This window comes from Panthera uncia, chromosome D1, assembly GCF_023721935.1.
Source record: "Panthera uncia isolate 11264 chromosome D1, Puncia_PCG_1.0, whole genome shotgun sequence".
NCBI lineage: Eukaryota > Metazoa > Chordata > Mammalia > Carnivora > Felidae > Panthera > Panthera uncia.
In genome coordinates this window covers 58,182,921-58,202,095 of record NC_064808.1, presented here as the reverse complement: position 1 = coordinate 58,202,095, position 19,175 = coordinate 58,182,921, and the positions used below count along the sequence as shown (strand labels likewise).

The window sequence follows — 19,175 nt, the reverse complement described above, 5'->3', positions numbered from 1 at the left end:
GACATGTACAAGAAGCATTGCTTTAGGGATGTCTGGGTGGCCCAGCCGGTTGAGTCCGATTCTTGATTTTGGCTCAGATTCATGAATTTGAGCCCCACTTCAGGCTATGTGCTGATGGTGTGGAGCCTGTTGGGATTCTCTCTCCCCTTCTCTCTCTGTCCTTACCCCACTTGCACTCTGTCTCTCTCAAAATAAACTTAAAAATTGTTTTTATTTTATTTTATTATTATTTTTTTAATGTTTGTTTATTTTTGAGAGAGAGACAATGTGAGTGGGTTAGGGGCAGAGAGAGAGGGAGACAGAAGCAGAAGCAGGCTCCAGGCTCTGAGCTGTCAGCACAGAGCCCAATGCGGGGCTCGAACTCACAAGCTGTGAGATAGTGACCTGAGCCAAAGTCGGACGCTCAACTGACTGAGCCACCCAGGCACCCCTTAAAAAAAAAAGTTTTTAAAAATAGAATGGAGGGGCGCCTGGGTGGCTCAGTTGATTAAGTGTCTGACTCTTGATCTCGGCTCAGGTCATGATCTCACAGTTTGTGAGTTCGAGCCCCGCATAGGGCTCTGTGCTGACAGTGCGGAGCCTGCTTGGGATTCTCTCTCTCCCTTTCTCACTGCCCCTCCTCCACTTGTGTGTGTGTGTACTCTCTCTCTCAAAATAAATAAACATAAAAATAAAAGAATGGATATGCTATGCAGTTTGGTTTTTTAAAATGTTTATTTATTTATTTTGATAGAAACAGAGCACAAGCAGGGTAGACAGAGAGGGAGAGAGAATCCCAAGCAGGTTCTGTGCTAACAGCACAGGCTGAGTCACCCAGTTGCTCCGTGCAGTTTGAATTAGCTAAAGCTGCATGTATCAACTTGAATTATCAGACAACTAAGTAGAGATACCAAATATATGGATGGATAGGAGTCTGGAGTCGGGAAAGTTGTACAAGCTGAAGATAGAAATTTGGCATTCATTAGGATATAGTTGCTATAAAGCTACAATACTGGGGGGTGCCTGGATGGCCCAGTTGGTTAAGCATCCAACCCTTGATTTTGGCTCAGGTCATGATCTCATGGTTCGTGAGTTTGAGACCTGCGTCAGGCTCCTCACTGACAACATGGAGTCTGCTTGGGATTCTTTCTCTCCTCCTCTCACTCTGGCCCTTCCCTGCCTATGTGCTCTCTAAGATAAATAAACTTAAAAAAATTTTTTAAATCATTTATTAAAAAAGCCTCAAGACTGGATGAAATTACCAAGAGAATAACTATAAATAGAAAAGAGCTCAGAGGACTAACTCCTGGGAAACTATCATTTAGTTTGGGGAGAGGAGGAAATAACAGAAGAAATTGAGAAGGCAGTGATTTTCTGGAAATGAAGTATTTTCAGGAGGATACAATCAGTTTTATCAAATGCTGCCGGTAGGTAATAAGGACAAGAACTTGCTTTATCAGCATGGAAGTCACTGAGGGGCTTGGCAAGCATGGTGGAGCTGAAGCCCTGATTAGAGTGCTTCAGGGCACATCTGCCTATCTAACTCTTCTTGTGCCCGCATGTGCTTACCTTTTCTCCTGCTACTGTACATGATCTAGCTTTGCTTCTAGCTGAGACCAACCACAGAGTTGTGCACTTGATTCTGTCTTCACTAACCTATTAAGAACTATGGACCTGGGAAATCTCCCCTTCCTCTCCTACATCATCAAATACCTTCTCTCTGCTGCATCATTCCCCTCAGAATATACACATGCCAAGATCTTTCCCATCTTAAAAAAAGATTCTTTCTTGACCTAATTTCCCCCTTCCACTACCGCCCACATTTTCTTCTCTTTACGGCAAACCTCTGAAAGAATTGTCCTACTGCTGTATCTTTTTTTTTCTCTTTTTTTCTAGTTCATGTTCAGGTGCAGGCAAGGAATAAGCAGACAGCTGGGTTTAATCAAATTGTGGTTAAGCCATGTGAATATAATGAGACAAAAGAACAAGGGAGTTAAGATTCTCTGCAAGTGTGTAATTTAAGCTGTTTTAGGAGAAGGGGGATACGTGAGAGGGGTGAGAGATGTGGAAAGGTGTTGTTGTTAGTGGAGACGGGTTCTCCATGGAGGTCAAAGGATCACTGCAAATGAGGTGCCAGAGTGAGTAAGCTAGGAGGGGTTAGAGGTTTGAGATCCTACAAGAGTGAGTTACTGGTAAAGACAAGCTGAAGTTTATGAACAAAGTTGTAGCTGAGGCAAAACAGAAGGAAAAAAATCGTTGAAAAGCTTTTCAAGTCCAACCAATGAACTGAGAGGCCAGGACACTGGAACGGTCATCTTTGTGGGTATTGAAATCCCCAAGAGCTAGAACTGGAATGGCGGTAGAGGGCGAGAGTGAGACAGGAACTAGGCCCTTAAAGGAACGGCATGGCCAGCGGGGGGGAAGGGGGAGGATGTTGAGGGCATTCTGGGGCAGATGACTGCATGAAGAAGTACCCAGGTGGCAAATGGCACGGCCCGATGACAGGATTTTAATGAGGGAGCAGAGGAAAACAGATGGGAAGCAGCAATGAGGAGAGAGGAGTCTTCCACCTCCAGACCCAGTGTCAGAGGTGGTGTAGAGGAAACTGCTATTTGAGAGGCCACAGTCTCAGACCCAAATTCTGACGAGTTTAGAGGGCTGGGTGTTTTCACAAATTAATACTACTCACGAAACAGTAACTGAAACACAGTTTCATGTTTGGAAGACATAGGGAGTGGCAGAGGGATCATTTTAAAGGGAACAACCTTTATTTTGTGTTGCCATGATAGGACTCAGGCCTAGTATTGCCAGATCTTTTGGGTTTTTCAAGAAGCCAGAACTGGAGTTTCACGTGAACAAGACTAAAATACTAGCTTTTTATTTATTTTAAAATACTGTGCAGACCAAATAAAACTGTGTTTAGCCACTGTAACAGTTTCATGAATTCTGCTTTTTAAAAGAGAAACGACTATGGTATTTTTAAGTTCATGAGTCAAAGTCCATGATCCTCAAACTCGCTGCCTTGCCAGGTAGCCTGAGCCGTTCAGTCCTGTCTGCAGGCGTAAAGAGAGTGACTATCTACAAGCTGATCACGAAACAGCACTTACATTACCTGGCAATTTATCAGTTGCTTAATTATTACTTAAACAGATCTGATCTCACCCCATATTTTTTTACTTTCAATTCTAACCCTGATAATGGAATTTCCTGTGAAGAGAAATGCACTTACCCTTATTTATGGCCTGAACTTTTAAGGAAAAGGAGACCTCATACAATAAAAGAAAGCTAATGGAAGAAAACTTACAGGCTGTTTAAACCTAACAAAACAAAAACTAATTAATTCCTAAATAAATTTTAAAGATTTGAAAGATTATAATAAGGTTTTAAAGATTATAAAATCTTTAACGTTGCTTCAAAATCTTCAATTTTTCTTTAAGTCATAATGATGACTGAGAAAATTTTTTGTATTGAAATAGAAGTCTTTTTGACCTAAGTCAGGACAGCAAACCCCTCTGGACTTAGTTTCCTTATCTGTAAAGTGGAGATTAAAAATACATGCCCTACCTACTACATAAGGTAGCTGTTAGGATCAAATGAGAATGTGAAAAGCTTAACTCCTGCCTTTTGTGAGTGCTTTGTTTATTCTCTTCAAGAATAACAACCTGCCTAAAGCTAGTGAGATTGTCTGTTTAGAGAAAATATTTTAGATTAGAATATATTTAAAATTTAGGAAACCCCTTGAGTGTGAGTGGATATATAATCTACTTCCCCAAGCAACTTTCCTGTTGATAGGTGACACTGCTGATGGTATCACTGTGTGAGGTAGTGGCTGAAAAGTACCCTTTCTGGGTCTGTAAGCATGACTGGTCATACATTGGTTAAAAATCCTGTTCATTCAGATGATACTTGGTACACACTCTGTCTGTGGTCCTACCATCACTTCCCTTCCCTTCTCCCCCTCTGCTTTTTTTTTCCCATCAAAATTAATAATTATCACTTGAGATTTATATTTCATGTAATGCCTTTTCTAGCAGCATTTAATACACACTCAAAAGAACAAGTCTTAACTGAGAAACACAGGATATCTCCTTTTCACAGTAATTTTTTCTTTCAGTTCCAGTGATGAAAACTACAAGGCAGCTTCCTCAGAGGAAGCTAAACATTGATGAGTCCAGTGCAGCCAGGATGTTGAATATGAGGTGATAAAATCTTTATCACCTCCAGCTTGACTGTCCTGTAACTTAGTCTGAGTCTTTTGGAATAGTTATTCGTTTTTATTAACTGTATGGTTGTTATACAGCCATGGAAGGAAAAAGTTGAACATCAAAATCATCAACAATATACCTGAAAGACAAAATAGAGTAAAATAAAAACAATCTATAAGGAAGTTCATAATCACTCAGTGGCTATAATTTAAGATTATATACATAGAGATTTGGAAAACTATGTTTAAAAGAGTTAGCTGCATCAATTCTACATGAAACATTTAGATATTTTTTTTTTATTTGTGTGTGTGTGTGTGTGTGTGTGTGTGTTCAAGAACACTTGTTAAAAAAATTTTATTTAAACCCAAGTTAGTTAACATATAGTGTAATAATGTTTTCAGGAACAGAATTTAGTGATTTATTACTTACATATAACACCCAGTGCTCATCTGAACAAGTACCCTCCTTAATCCCCATCACCCAAAACCAGTAGATATTTTTTAATCTAACATTCTCACATTATTTTTCTTCAACCATGAATCCTTAAAAACAGTGTGTACTCGGTAAAACTAGAAGGATCTAAACAATGAATTGAAAGGATAAATAGGAGTGTCTGGGTGGCACAGTCTGTTGAGCATCCAACTCTTCATTTTGGCTCAGGCCATGATCCCAGGATCGTGGGATCGAGCCCTGTGTCAGGCTCAGCGTGGAACCTGCTCAAGATTCTCTCTCTCCCTCTGCCCCTCCCCTGCTTTCTCTCTCTTTTGGAGGGGGGGGATGGTGGGGTAGGGAGAATAAAAGGATAAATAGAAAGATCTGGAGTTCTAGTTCTCGCTCTATTACTGACCTCCTGAGTTAGAAACTCTGGACTTGAGTCTCCATTTGCTCTTCTCTAAAATGGCAACACTGGGGGCGCCTGGGTGGCTCAGTCGGTTGAGCGTCCGACTTCAGCTCAGGTCATGATCTCACGGTTCGTGAGTTTGAGCCCCGCGTCGGGCTCTGGGCTGATGGCTCAGAGCCTGGAGCCTGCTTCCCATTCTGTGTCTCCCTCTCTCTCTGCCCCTCCCCCATTCATGCTCTGTCTCTCTCTGTCTCAAAAATAAATAAACATTTAAAAATAAATAAATAAATAAAAAATAAAAATAAAATGGCAACACTGTGTCCCCTCCATGCCCCAGACATGTACTGGGAGAACAGAGCAACTGACAGTGCTCAGTTTTCATTTAGAATGCTCAAACATGACTTTCTCCTTCTTTTTTCATCAGTCACAACATTAATAGCTACTAGAGCTCTAACAAGCACAAAACAGAAAATTTAAGTGCTGAAATTTTACACCTTAAAAATAAAATATGTTTTAAGGGGCGCCTGGGTGGCTCAGTCGGTTAAGCGTCCGACTTCAGCTCAGGTCACGGTCTCATGGCCCGTGAGTTCGAGCCCCATGTTGGGCTCTGGGCTGATGGCTCAGAGCCTGGAGCCTGCTTCTGATTCTGTGTCTCCCTCTCTCTCTGCCCCTCCCCCGTTCATGCTCTGTCTCTGTCTCAAAAATAAATAAACGTTAAAAAAAAATTTACAATTTAAAATATGTTTTAAAAAGTCATGCATTAGTAAATCTTTATTTTTGAGGTCACACCAGGCAAATCTAGCAGGTGGCTATTGGTTGATTTTCCATAGGGAATAGGGCTGGAGGAGATAGTCACAGGGCTCACATCACTGTCTTGAAAGGGAAGTCTGCAATAATTAATGTTTTTATCTTAACACATTTAGGCTTAAAGCTCTGAATTAGCTTAAACTCAGATTAAGAATGAGTTCTGTCACATGCACATTGATATTATTTTAGTCCTGTTTGATCAAAACAGGAAACCTTAGGTTTAACTAGCATATGGATAAGCTTAATATACTGTTGAAAAATGAGTCTGTTTTGCGACCAAAGGCTTTAAATGGAAAAAAAAAAAAACAATCCATATGTTAATTGACCCACAAAATTTGACATTTTCTTTATGAAATCAAAGCTAGATTGTTATATTTAAACCTTTTTCCAAAATGTAATTTCATTTTCATAGCAAATAGAATTTGCTAATTTTCATTTTATGGAATGTGTAGAGAATTCTATATGCATTATTATTGTCACATTTCTAATATATATATATATATATATATATTTTTTTTTTTTTTTAATATTTATTTTGAGAAAGAGAACACGCAAGCAAGCAGGGGAGGGGCAGAAAGAGAGGGAGACCGAGGATGGAAGCAGGTTCCATGCTGACAGCAGGGAGCCCCATGCAGGGCTTGATGCAGGGCTTGAACCCACGAACCATGAGATCATGATCTGAGCCAAAGTTGGACGCTTAACCAACTAAGCCACCCAGGCACCCCAAACATTTCTAATATTTTAAATTAATTTTGGGAAGATGGCAGGAGCCATTAGAGGAATTATAAGTACCTCTGCTGTGAAGAAAAACAAAGAGTATGGCTTCCAAGAATAGTTTGCTCCCTGCTTGGTCAAGAATGGAAAGCTATCTTGGGATGACTCTTCCGTCTCACTCAATGGCATTGCCTAATGTGGCTTTAACAGAGTTTTGTTTGTCTTGATGCCTCATCTCTTAGCTGTTTGAAGGCCTCTCATAAAATGACAATTTCTTATTTTTCCCATCCTTCTTATAGTTTGTGACCTTATTTCATTTGGTGCCATTTTTTGCAACGGAATGTAACTTCAATGAATGACAGAATTTATTTTTTTTTTAATTTTTTTTTTTAACATTTATTTATTTTTGAGACAGAGAGAGACAGAGCATGAATACGGGGGAGGGTCAGAGAGAGGGAGACACAGAATCTGAAACAGGCTCCAGGCTCTGAGCTGTCAGCACAGAGCCCGATGCGGGGCTTGAACTCACTGACCGTGAGATCATGACCTGAGCCGAAGTCAGCCGCTTAACCGACTGAGCCACCCAGGCGCCCCAATGAATGACAGAATTTAACAGCGAGCTGGAATTCAATATTCTAAAAACTGCAATTTATTCACATATATCTCTTATCCACATCTATTGAAGGATTCTTGTATTGCTCTTCATTCCTAAACTTCTTAAAGAAGCATAGGAACATACCTCTTCAAACAAAAAGCTGTAACAAATTTCAGTTAAGTCTATTTAGAAAAAAGCTAGGAGATCCATAGGCCAACAAAGAATCTTTGTATATTTTCAACAAGCCAATTAGGGCTAGCTAGAGAGAATTGCTAAAAAGTTTAATCCCAATTTCTTTTTATAAGATCTTTTTAAAATTTTTTTAACGTTTTTTTTTTTTAATTTTTTTTTTTTATTTTTGAGACAGAGAGAGACAGAGCATGAACGGGGGAGGGGCAGAGAGAGAGGGAGACACAGAATCGGAAGCAGGCACCAGGCTCTGAGCCATCAGCCCAGAGCCCGACGCGGGGCTCGAACTCACGGACCGCGAGATCGTGACCTGAGCCGAAGTTGGACGTTTAACCGACTGAGCCACCCAGGCGCCCCTATAAGATCTTTTTTAAGTTTATTTATTTATTTTGAGAGAGAGAGAGAGAGAGAGAGAGCGCCAGGGAGAGGCAGAGGGAGAGGGAGCGAAAATCCCAAGCAGGCTCCGCGCTGTCAGTGCAGAGCCCCATGTGGGGCTTGAATCCATGAACTAAGATCATGACGTGAGCCGAAATCAAGAGTCAGAAGCTTAAACGACTGAGTCACCCAGGTGCCCCCCAATGCCATTTTTGAAAGATTCCTTGAATAGGAAGAAAGAAATGAATAAAAGTGTTTTTTCTTTGGGTGTTTGGATATTTGGAGGGATAAGTGGTTCCATGAAATGTTTTGGTAATGGCTATAAGTAATGTTACCTTGCTGTTTGGACTATGCTAACATGAACAGAATGTAGTCTTTCCCCACTCTATTACTCTCTGGTCTGTACACTTTCTAAAGCGTCCAAAGTGACTGTTCCTTTTTGTCTATCATGAGATTTTTTTCTAGTATATTCTTCCAGGAAGAAGTTATTAAGTGATTTAGGCTGGAAAACATTGATTAAAGAAAAAAACATTGGGTGCCTGGCTGGCTTAGTGGGGTGTCACTCTCAATCTGGAGGTTGTGAGTTCAAGCCCCATGTTGGGCATAGAGGTTGCTTAAAAAAAGAAGAAAGAGAGAGAGAGGGAGAGAGGGAGAAAGGAAGGGAAGGAGGGAAGGAAGGAGGGAGGGAACAAAGTCATGGCCATTTTACAGAAAATGTCATTACTTCTGATTTTTTTTTTCCTTTTATTTACTTTTATTTTTGTTCCTTTTAAAAATTTTTTGGAAAGCACTACTTTTTAGTATTCTTTCAAGTAATGGATGAAATAATTCTTTAGTCATAGGCCTACTGTTAACATAGAGTTAAAGCACAATAACAAATATATAACATTAATAATACATGTGGATTGTAAATATGACATTTTAAGAGAATATTTCCAAACAAAAACTATCAGTAGACTTATCCAATTAGTGACCTTTATAGCTTCATGAACTTCAATGACCTTTTTAATTTTTTGAAATCAAGAGTAGAGAAAATTTTAAAGAAGTTACTGGAAAACACGAGCAATCTGCAGAACTGAACAACAGCTGCCATTGTTAGCACTTTAAAATACAGATTTTCTCTGGCATTTTTCATGTTTAGGTTGTTTAGGTCCACAAATATCATGACTGAGCATAACAGGTACTAACTGTGAAATAAAAGCATGGAAGGTGAACAGGAGGAGTCAGGTGTGACGGCTAGTCAAACCTATTATGCCAATGTTCCCATCTAGATATACCCAACTTTCTTTCTTTCTTTTTTCTTTTTTTTTTTTTTTTTTTGACAGAAATGAGCAATAAGAAACAAAAACTGCTGTGGACAAAAAGAAGGATGAAATAATAAAGACCAGGCATCCTCACATTCATTTATAGTTACAATTTATAATCAGGCGTAAGAGAGATGATGAAACAAAATCAAGAAATGCTGATAACTTATACACCTGTTTTATATATCTGTTTTTTATATATCTTACATATCTGTTTTTATATATCTGTTTTATATAACTGATCCAGATAGTAATAACAGGAATACAATTTGTGGATAATTTTAAAACTATATTTATTACAGGTATCCATTGTTTCATGAGATGCTCTTCTGCAAAATGAGTCAAATTTGGAAAAAAAAAATTCCTTTAGCACGAAAGAAAGGCATTGTTTTTTTTTTTTTTTTTTTTTTTTTTAAGTAATCTCTATATCCAGTGTGGGGCTCGAACTCACAATCCCAAGATCAAGACTCGCATGCTTTACAGACTGAACCAGCCAGGCACTCTTGAAAAATTATTTAAAAAAAAAAAAATTTTTTTTTTTAACGTTTTATTTATTTTTGAGAGAGACAGAGACAGAGTGTGAGCGGGGGAGGGGCAGAGAGAGAGGGAGACACAGAATCTGAAGCAGGCTCCAGGCTCTGAGCTGTCAGCACAGAGTCCGATGTGGGGCTGGAACTCACGAATGGCGAGATCATGACCTGAGCTGAAGTCGGATGCCCAACCGACGGAGCCACCCAGGCGCCCCAGAAAAATTATTTTCTTAATGGAAGGAATGACTCCTCACTTTTTGGCCCATATATCTGAGGGTTTCTTAAGGTGGTATCATGCATGGAACGGACTACCCTTAACTACGTAATTTTGTTTCTTTGAAGATAAAAAGTTCTAAAGGATACTGTACACATAAAGCGTTATTTCAGGTATGTTAACTACCTTTTTCATTTTCTTTTTGTACATACTCTGGCTTTGGTAATTGACATGTTACAGTGATACTTCCTATCATATTTTAAGATACCCTAATCTTTTAATCATATTAATAAAAATATGCTTACCTAAAGAAGGAGCGAGCCAATATACTATAAAAAATCGAAGGAATGCTTCATCAAAACACTTCAAATGTAGTGAAAGTGCCAAAGCTGGATTAAATACAGCTCCTGTTAGACTTCCTCCTGTAATACATTTTAAGCAGAATGATACCAAACCATATATTTTACATTTTCATGTAACTAGAAATAAAGGGGTTACTAGATACAACTACTTTGTTTTAGGTGTTTAAGTATTCTTATGCTATAATCTTCCTTTGCAGAACCACCGTGCATATTATAGAGTATAAAAATAGATTATAGATGATAATATGCCAGGTATTAAAAAAGGACATAAGAGTTTTAATCCAGTGCTTTTCCTATGTATTACAGAATGCACATTGAAAGTTAATCTACTCTATTATTGTTCCTACAAGTTTATGAAATGGGAGACTTGGCTGCCCTTCTTAACATTCACCAATTTAAATGAATGAATAATAATGAAAATAAAATGAAAATACATTTAAAATGGATACAATGCCCCAGAATCCTCTTGGACTTAAGTATATCTTTGTGTTTAAAACAAAAGTAAAATGGACCAAAGCGTTATCACTGACTCTGTTTTTACTTGTCAACAGAGAGAACCCTGAAGAAGGGACTGTGAATGGCATGTGAATAAAATGGTTACTAAATTTTTTTAAATAAAAAGAGTGGTCGTGTACAGCTGGGAAAGATAAGCACAAATTCTAACTGTTGATTGCTTTTCAGGATTAATGGTACAGCTCTACACCCAGGTTCTCTGACATGGGGCCTAGGAGTTTGTACTTCTGGCTGGCCTCACAAGCAAGTGAGAAAAAGCAGAGGAGGCTGGACTTCCTGTCTGGTGGTAACAGACGTGTGGCTCAGCTTTTCAGAACACACTCTAAGAATATTCCTGAGACAATGACATTTCTGTTGCTTCTTCCGTGTGGAAGCTTGGGCACACACATCTGCCTCTGACTCAGCCACAGAGACAGATCCCAAGATCTTCACAAATTTTACCCTGCCATGTGCCACTAGAGTATGTTGCCTTTATAAAATGCAGTAAAATTAGAAACTAAGTGACCCTTTCATAAGATTTCACTAATGAGATTTCATACTCGATAAGGCTGAAAACAAGCCATGTCAAGATGAACACATTGACCAGTGAACTAAGTTCACTCCGTGGCTAAGAGTTTTTCCTAGCACACCAGCCTCACAGCATGACTCATATTCACGTCTCAGCAATTCTAAATGATACCATGTCATAGACCTTCAGAATCATTCTTGAATAGTCAATCCCGGAATGTTAGACCTGCAACTGCCAAGCACCAACAGGATTGTCAATTCAGTTCAATAAAAAAATTGAGTTCCTATATACTAGACATTATGGGTAAAAAGATACTGACTTACACAGGTCTTTACAATACCATGTAATATAAGCTATTATAATATTAGTGACCTGTGGTTGTTTTTTTTTAAGACATGCATCAGTAAAATAGAAAACCACCACCCTCATAATTAGCTCACTTTGGTGTTCCCATTAGGTCTTTGTTATTTCCATTAAGTCCAAGAACACGATCTATCAGTCTTCTGCCATCCTAAAATTCAAACTACTTCACTCTCCTTATCTTCTAATCCTCACATGTCTAATTCTATTGAATGTGACGTGGTGAAGCTGCTCCTCCTACCAAGAGGTAAAGTCTATTCCCCTCTCTTGAATATGGACTGGCTTTCAACTTGCATTGACAAACAGAATGCAGCAGAAGTGATGCTGTGCTAATTCTGAACATGACGAGTGACGCTGAGTGAATTACAGGTCTCAGTAAATCCATCAGCTTCCACTTTTTGCTCTCTTGGCACAGTGCCCGGACCATGTAAGTAAGCTGGTCTAGGCGGCTGGAGGATAAGAATCCACATGGAGTATAACTGAGGCACCTTAGCTGACAGTTGCCACCGACTGCTGGACACAAGTGAGGCTACCTGGGCTCTTCTAGCACTGCCAACTGCCCAGCTATAAGATCTCAGAGGAATTTCCATCTCATCCACAGAATCATGATTTTAAGCAATAGTTAACTGATACAGAAATTCTTCATCAGGAGTAGGTTCTGTGTCAACAAAAGCCCAAAACATGTGGCTTTGGCTTTGACATTTTAGACTATATACCTCTTTTTGCATGGGGCTGTCGTATGCATTGTGGGATGTTCAGCAGCATCCTTGGTCTTTACCCACTAGATGCCAGCACAGCCATCTCCCCCACCATTGTAACATTTAAAAATGTGTCCAGACATTGCTGAGTGTTGCCTGGGGAGTTTTCCTGCTGAAAACTGCTGTTGTAGAGAACTACTGATACTTGTTTACAAGTAGACATACACAACATTGTTTATAGTAGCAAAGAACTGGGGGAAACCTGAGTGTCCATTCATAAGAAGGTAGCTAAGTAAGCAAGCTTCATAATTTGGAATTACATTCAGTATTTTGAAATAATGAGAGAAATCTCTTTACTACTTTAACACTGGTAGATCTCCAAGATACCACTAAATGACCACCACCAAAAAAAGTAAACTGCAAAAAGGCATCATACCTTTTACATTAACATGAACATACATAAAACAATAGTTTATATAGGGTCTTATCTATATGTATAATAAATCACATAAAGAGTTTGGAAAGACATACACACATGCATGTGCAGAGGACTATCCTTGTGGGAAGAGCAAGCAAGGAGGGAGAGGGGACAGGCATGGATGGTGGCAGTCAAAAGGCACTTTTAGTCTCATCGGTAGTGTTTCAATGTTTTACAAAAAGAACAAACACATTCATGCATTGTGTAATTAAATGTGAATTCATCAGGCACAGGACTAACAAAATGGCTTTGAAAAATGTTACTATTTATTGACATCTGAAGGGGAGAAGTCATAATAAATATATATTGAAGAAGAGGTATCAATGGGAAGATAGAGCTGGCTGATTGCCCAGAGTCTTACAGGACAGCACGAACTTGGTGAAATTACCACAGTTAAAGACTGTGTCAAAGTCCAAGTTACAAATCTGGCAATTCTAGATACTAACGTTTCTCAATACTCCTAAAGGGAACCAAATTCTCTATGACAGGATGACACTAATTACAATCACAAGACTCATGTATAAGCCAGAACGTCAATGAACTAATTTACAGTGGAGGCTAGCCCTTTCCAGTGACCAGAATATTTGTGCCAGGTACTATGCTAAGAACTTAAAACACATTATATTCCTCATAATGGTCCCAAGAGATAGATGCTATTATTCTCCATTTAAAAGATGAGGAAGCAGGCCTAAATTAAGCATCTCTTCTAAGGGCATAGTACAACTCCAAACCTGTGCCCTTAGCCACTATATTAATAAATGTTTTGAACCTTTGTTTGAAGCAGTTTTTCATTTGTAATTTAGCACTTATTTCATATGGTTATTGTATTGAAAGCAAACACATGTAAAGGACTTAGTTCCCTTCTCCTTTGACAAATAACCTTACCTATATTCTTCATCATTTAGAAGGATACCAAAAACTCCTGAATGTAGTAATGAAATGAATTAAAAATACTACGAATTTTTCAAACAATGTATTAGGCCAATTTTAAAGCCCTTAGGTGTAAAATATAAAATACCAGATATATATTATTTCTTCTGCATTATTTTTTAATGTGAATAGAGTATTTGCTAATTCATTCATTCGCTCATTCCAAAAATACTATTTATTTGTAACAGGTGACACAATGTCAAGACCTGGTTATATGTTATAATGAATAAAACAATTTTAGTTTCTGTATTCATAAAGCTTTCTGTCTGGTGGAGGAAGAGCTCTGGAAACAAGTATATAATTAAAAATTCTACAAAGGAAATGAAAAGGTGCAGTAATAAAGACAACTTAGACGTGTAAAATACCAGATTTTTTTTCAATGTCTAATTATAGTTGACCCTGGGACAACATGGGTTTGAAATGCATGGGTCCACTAATATGCAGATTTTTTTGACAAATACAGTACAGTAATGTAAACATATTTTCCTCATGATTTTCTTAATGTTTTTCTCTAGCTTACTTTATTATAACAGTATAGTATATAGCACATATAACATACAAAATACATGTTAATCAACTGTTAATGGTTAAGGCTTCCAGTCAACAGTAGGCTATTAATTTTGGGGGGAATCAAAGTCATACATGGATTTTTTACTGTGTAGGGGGTCAGTGCCCCTCACCCCTGCATTGCTTAAGGGTCAACTGTAATTATACAATGAATGCACCTCTGTCTTATCCTGTTCATTGAACTAAATTCTCCCAAAATCTAAATTAAGGAAGATTTGCTTGAAATTTACATTAATAGTTTTATAGCTCTAATATGTTAATAAATCACATAGCATTTTTGTTTTACTTTATTTGGGAAGACAATGAATACATGTTAAGTGGTAATAACATCAATGGCCTCCATGTGCACATCAAAAGTCGAGGGTGCTAAATCAATAAATAGAGAACCAGACACATGGTCACTGGCTGTTGGAGGAGCCTGGGCCATGTTGCTGGACTGTTATGTTCTGTAATCTTAAAACACAAAACCAGTTACCTTGATGCGACCTGTACTGGTGACTTCTCAGTGCTCTCAAAGTACAAGTGATTAAAGAAACATCCCAGCATGCAACTATGTCAAATCAGTACCAATAGTATCTTAGAAGTTAAAAGACATATCAAGCTTGTAATGAGACCTGACTTAGCTGACCCTTCCCCTGGCTTTCCTTCCCTATCCTTTCTTAAATCCTTCTTACAAAAGCCTCACTTCTGCCTGATAAAACAGAAACTCAACCAGTCCCAAGACAGTTCATTCCATCTGGAACAACTTTGGTCTAAAGTTATGTCATATACATAGAAAATAATGGAGAGTGAAATGGCTTAGTATAGCAACACCCAAAGTGTATTCTCTTCTGCTACATACTCCTAGACAAAATGATTCCATAAGTTTGAAAAACTTCCATATTCTCCTTTTGTAGTTCCACAATATACAGCAGTGTATACAGAGCAGTAAAGGCTCTTTAAAGTCTTAATATTAGAAAATCTGTTTAATCCAGTGTTTGCCAAACTTATTTGCCAACAGAATCTTTTTGTAACTTAAATTGTTTTAATTATGGTGAAATATGTATGGCATAAAACATACCATTTTAACCATTTTAAGTGTATATCCAGTGGCAATAATTACATTCACAATGTTCAACAATCACCACTATTTCCACAACGTTTCCATCACCCCAAATAGGAAATCGGTACCCATTAAAGAAAGTCCCTATTCCTCTCTGTCCCCTAGTCCCTAGTGACCTCTATTATACTTTCTGGCTATACTCTCTGGCTATCCAGAATTTGCCTATTCTGGATTTCTTTATAAGTGCAGTCCTGCAACATTTGTCCTTTTGTGTCTGGCTTATTCAACTTAGCATAATGTTTTCAGGGTTGATTCATGTCACAGTATTTATCAGAACTTAATACCTTTTTATGGCTGAAGAATGTTCAATTGTATGTACATATTTTTGTTACTTTTGAGGAATGCAGTGTAGGAATGCTGATAATGAAATGAGTATAACCTTTAATGTCAGTACCATGATTCCAGCACATTCTAGCTGTGTGACCTTGGATAAGACATTTGACTTTTGTGAGCCTCACTTTACTTAAAATGGGAATAATATATCCATCAGTGAGTTTTTCTAAGGATTAACTAAGATAACTCATATATATTTCCTGTATTCTTGGTATATTGCCTGATGAATATTCTTATCTCCCTTATATTGGCAGAAAAGAAAGATAACAATAGATCAATTTCTGTAACAATAGTAATTCATAGTTGTCTATTAGGTTCTACCCCTGCAAACAGTCTCCTGTGCTCTCAATACTTAACCCACTAGCCACTGACCACTTGAAATGTGGTTACTGTAGTTGAGGAACTGAATATTTAATTTTAGTTAATTTAAATCTAAATAAACACGTGGTTAGTGGCTTCCAAATTGGCCAGCACAAGTCTGGATGAGAGCAGTGGTTCTCAACTCTAGTTTTATGTTGGGATTATCTGGAAAACTTCAGGATACACCATTAATTATATAAGTACAGAGCTAAACAGTGACATAACTTTTTGCAAGAGATGATTCTCTTCCTCCATGTGGCATGCTTGTTCTTTAGCCAAAACCTAAAATTTTAATAAGCAGCTATTCACCAACCCCTCAAATATACATATATGCTTCCCTCTCTTCTATACCTTTTATTTCCATCTGTGTCTACACAAAGTATAGTACTAGATCTAAAGGAGGGAAGCTGGATTGAAAAGTCTTTCATTTTTATCCTGGGAAGCCAAGCAAATGTTTAGGAGACCTTATCCTTAGGTTTGCTTCTATTTATAGTTCCAATGGGTAGAAGATAGACTCTTACCACTAATTTCCTTTTATCAGAGTCCTGTCTCCAAAACATTTTATATAGTCTCAATGAAGCTACTTTGTTGTAATCATTTAAAATGACACATTTCATCATTAAAATTTTGTTTTTTGGATTTTATTGTCCCATTTAGGATATCCAGGTTACCCACTGCATCTGACATCTGTCAAAGTAGACAAATCGGTTGCAAGAAATCAACAGATTTCTCAAGTTATTTGTTTTTAAAAAGCATCTTTAATTTCAAGCAAGTTTTAATTTCAAAACACATCTTTCTTTATAGGCCACTTAAAAGTTCTTCTATAACTCAAGATGATTTGTTAAGGAAATAAGAAATGACTTTAATTCTGTAGAAAAAGAACTAAATAAATTAAATTAAAATTAAAAAAAATAAAAAGAACTAAAAACTACAGAACTTCTACTCCTCCCTCTGACTACTAACCAGTCATGTAGCCTGTGCTTTAAACTGGAAGGAGCTTTTTAAACTCACGATCATTTTTCAGAGTGTCAGGTTGGCATGAGGGAAGAGGTAGCTGATAAGTTATCTTTCTTCTCTACCATTAAAACTATCCCTTTGTAGGATATTTGAACCCTTGGCAATATCTCACAAGATCTCAGTTTCAGCACAGTAATGGCTCCTGAATGGAGGATCTAGATGTCTGCACTACTGGTAAAGAACACGCTGCAAAATGGTCAGAATAATGGAGATACCAATATTGACATCGCAGATGTGTAGGGCTTTCAAATGTACCTTGGTAATGAACTTAGAGCCTCAGGTCATAGAGGCTCCGGACATGCCATGTGTTTTGTGGGAATAACAAACCTGTGTAGACCAAAAAGGTGATGATTGCTGCCAGCAGGTGGATACGAAGCTTGGTTCGGACCTCCTGGAAGTGCAGCAAAGCGCTGTGGAAAATAAAGGAGCAGATGGCCTCCGTGATGATCGCTTTGGGCAAGTCCACTTGAATGGGATTCCTGCAAGCGAAGCTCCTCTCGTCGAGGTGATACTTGCTCAGCCCCAGGCTCCACAGGACGCTTACGCAGTACCTGCTGCACAGGGCACCAATCAGCTGAGCCGACAGCCTAATGGCACCCGTCTCGGAGGACATTCCCCCCAGCAACATCTGCATCATCACGCCACACGGGTTGCTAGAGGTGCCCACCAGGGTCAGGCCATGCACCAACGAGAAGAAGTACACTAGCGTCAGCGGCCAGGTGGGGTGCGCGGGTTCCTGCTCGCTCAGCAGTTGCAGCTCATGGGTGCAGCAGCAGAGCTGGAAGGTGGCCAGAAACTCCAAGACGAAGGTGTGGATCATCGTGAACCTGTGCAGCTGCTGCCGGGTGACCACGCGGGCCAGCCCCATGAACAATACCAGCAACAGCATAAGCCCCAGCGAGGTGCAGTTGTCCTGCACCTCGGGCCAGAGGCCCCGCAGCGCGGTCATGGCTCGCTCCCGGCCAGACTAGGCTGCCCGCTTGGCTCTGGCAAAGGCAGTTTAGGGGCGGGAGTCCGAAGTCCCCAAGTCCTCAGCCCCGCCCCCTCCTCACGCCCCTGGGGCGGGCCGACTTCTAGGCCAGAAGGAGGGCCCCGGGCGTCGCGCTGGAGGAGTCCTCCCCCCCTCCCCGACTCGGAGCTAGGGTGTTGGGACCAGAGCCGGGGAGGAGGGGAGAGGAGGGGCGGCAAGGGAAGCTCTGCTAGGGCACTAGCTGAAGGGCCAACGGTCTGCGGGGGTCGGAAGCGCCCACGCCCCCTCGGCCTCCTTTAGGGACTGGAAGCGGGCGCGAGTCCGGCAGGGTGCGAAGGGACGCCGCGCGCCGGGACCGTTGCGCATGCGCGCGGGGGCCCGTGAGCCCTTGCGAGCAGCCGCACCGGGGACCCCAGGACCCCAGGCCGGGGCTGAGGGCGCTTTCGACCCGCACGGAATGGAAACGCGCGCGTTCGCTGCGATTTGACACTTGGTTTGAAGGGAAGACCTTGGTTTTCCTTCCTCGTTCCTAAACCGGTAAAACCGCCCTACTGGAATGACTCCTAGAGATCATCTCGGCCAACCACCTCGTTTTTATTAATGAAGCGACTGAGAAGACGGGAGGTGACGGAGGTGGGGCGCAGAGGCCAGGGGTGGTTAGCGGGAGTAGACTTTGGATTCGAGGGAACGGGGTTTGGCCTGTGTGAACATGGGCACGTAACTGGGTTTCCTTGAGCTTTAGTTTTCCTCAGCTCCCTCGCAGGGTTGTGGGTCATAGGACCCACCTCCTCAATTTGTTTGGAAAAGCATGAAGGGGCGCCTGGGTGGCTCAGTGGGTTGAGCACTGGACTCTTGATTTTGGCTCAGGTCATGATCCCCGCGTTTTGTGATCAAGCCCCAAGCCTGCATAGGATTCTTTCTCTCCCTCTGCCCCTCTCCCCTGCTCTCTCTCTCTCCCCTCTCTCTCAAATAACAAAATAACATGAAAACACTAGCAAAGAGAGCCGAGCACACAGAAAGTGTTCAGTAAGTGCTAGCTTAAAGTCTGGTAATGCCAGAGTCCAGGGCTCTTGCCGCCGCGGCTCACTCTCAACAGCTCACCTATCTGGGGCGGCCCATTGTGAGTGAGCTGTTGGAGAAGGTCAGGGATTCCTCCGACCTCGCACCTAGTCTGGTTTTGAGCTAATGCCACAGGTGTCAGAGTTTGCGGAGGGGAGAGGCGGG

The 19,175-nt window shown here is 40.2% G+C and overlaps 2 protein-coding genes across 2 annotated transcripts in view; one reads left to right on the top strand and one right to left on the bottom strand.

Moving 5' to 3' along the window:
- The window catches only part of CLNS1A (chloride nucleotide-sensitive channel 1A), a 37,392-nt gene extending 27,330 nt beyond the window's left edge, over positions 1 to 10,062 (top strand). The window contains exon 7 of the mRNA XM_049652779.1: positions 9,031 to 10,062. The gene's annotated coding sequence lies outside the window, so the exon portion shown is untranslated. The remainder of the gene's footprint in view (positions 1 to 9,030) is intronic.
- Positions 3,983 to 18,257, bottom strand: AQP11 (aquaporin 11). Its single transcript, XM_049652759.1, has 3 exons — positions 17,309 to 18,257; positions 10,059 to 10,175; positions 3,983 to 4,323 (listed from the first exon to the last, which is right to left on the bottom strand). The coding sequence occupies exons 1-3, from the start codon at positions 17,928 to 17,930 to the stop codon at positions 4,244 to 4,246; spliced, it is 819 nt and encodes a 272-aa protein (XP_049508716.1). The 5' UTR covers positions 17,931 to 18,257; the 3' UTR covers positions 3,983 to 4,243.
- Positions 18,258 to 19,175: the final 918 nt, after the last annotated feature.

Excerpts from the sequence above, each read along its gene's own strand:
- AQP11 (XM_049652759.1), bottom strand. The coding sequence starts at position 17,930 with ATGACCGCGCTGCGGGGCCTCTGGCCCGAGGTGCAGGACAACTGCACC. Across the intron at positions 10,176-17,308 it reads CACCTTTTTGGTCTACACAG|GAGGAAGTCTAACAGGAGCT; the intron begins GTTTGTTATTCC and ends AATGTATTACAG. Across the intron at positions 4,324-10,058 it reads TTGGCTCGCTCCTTCTTTAG|GTATATTGTTGATGATTTTG; the intron begins GTAAGCATATTT and ends TTTGTCTTTCAG.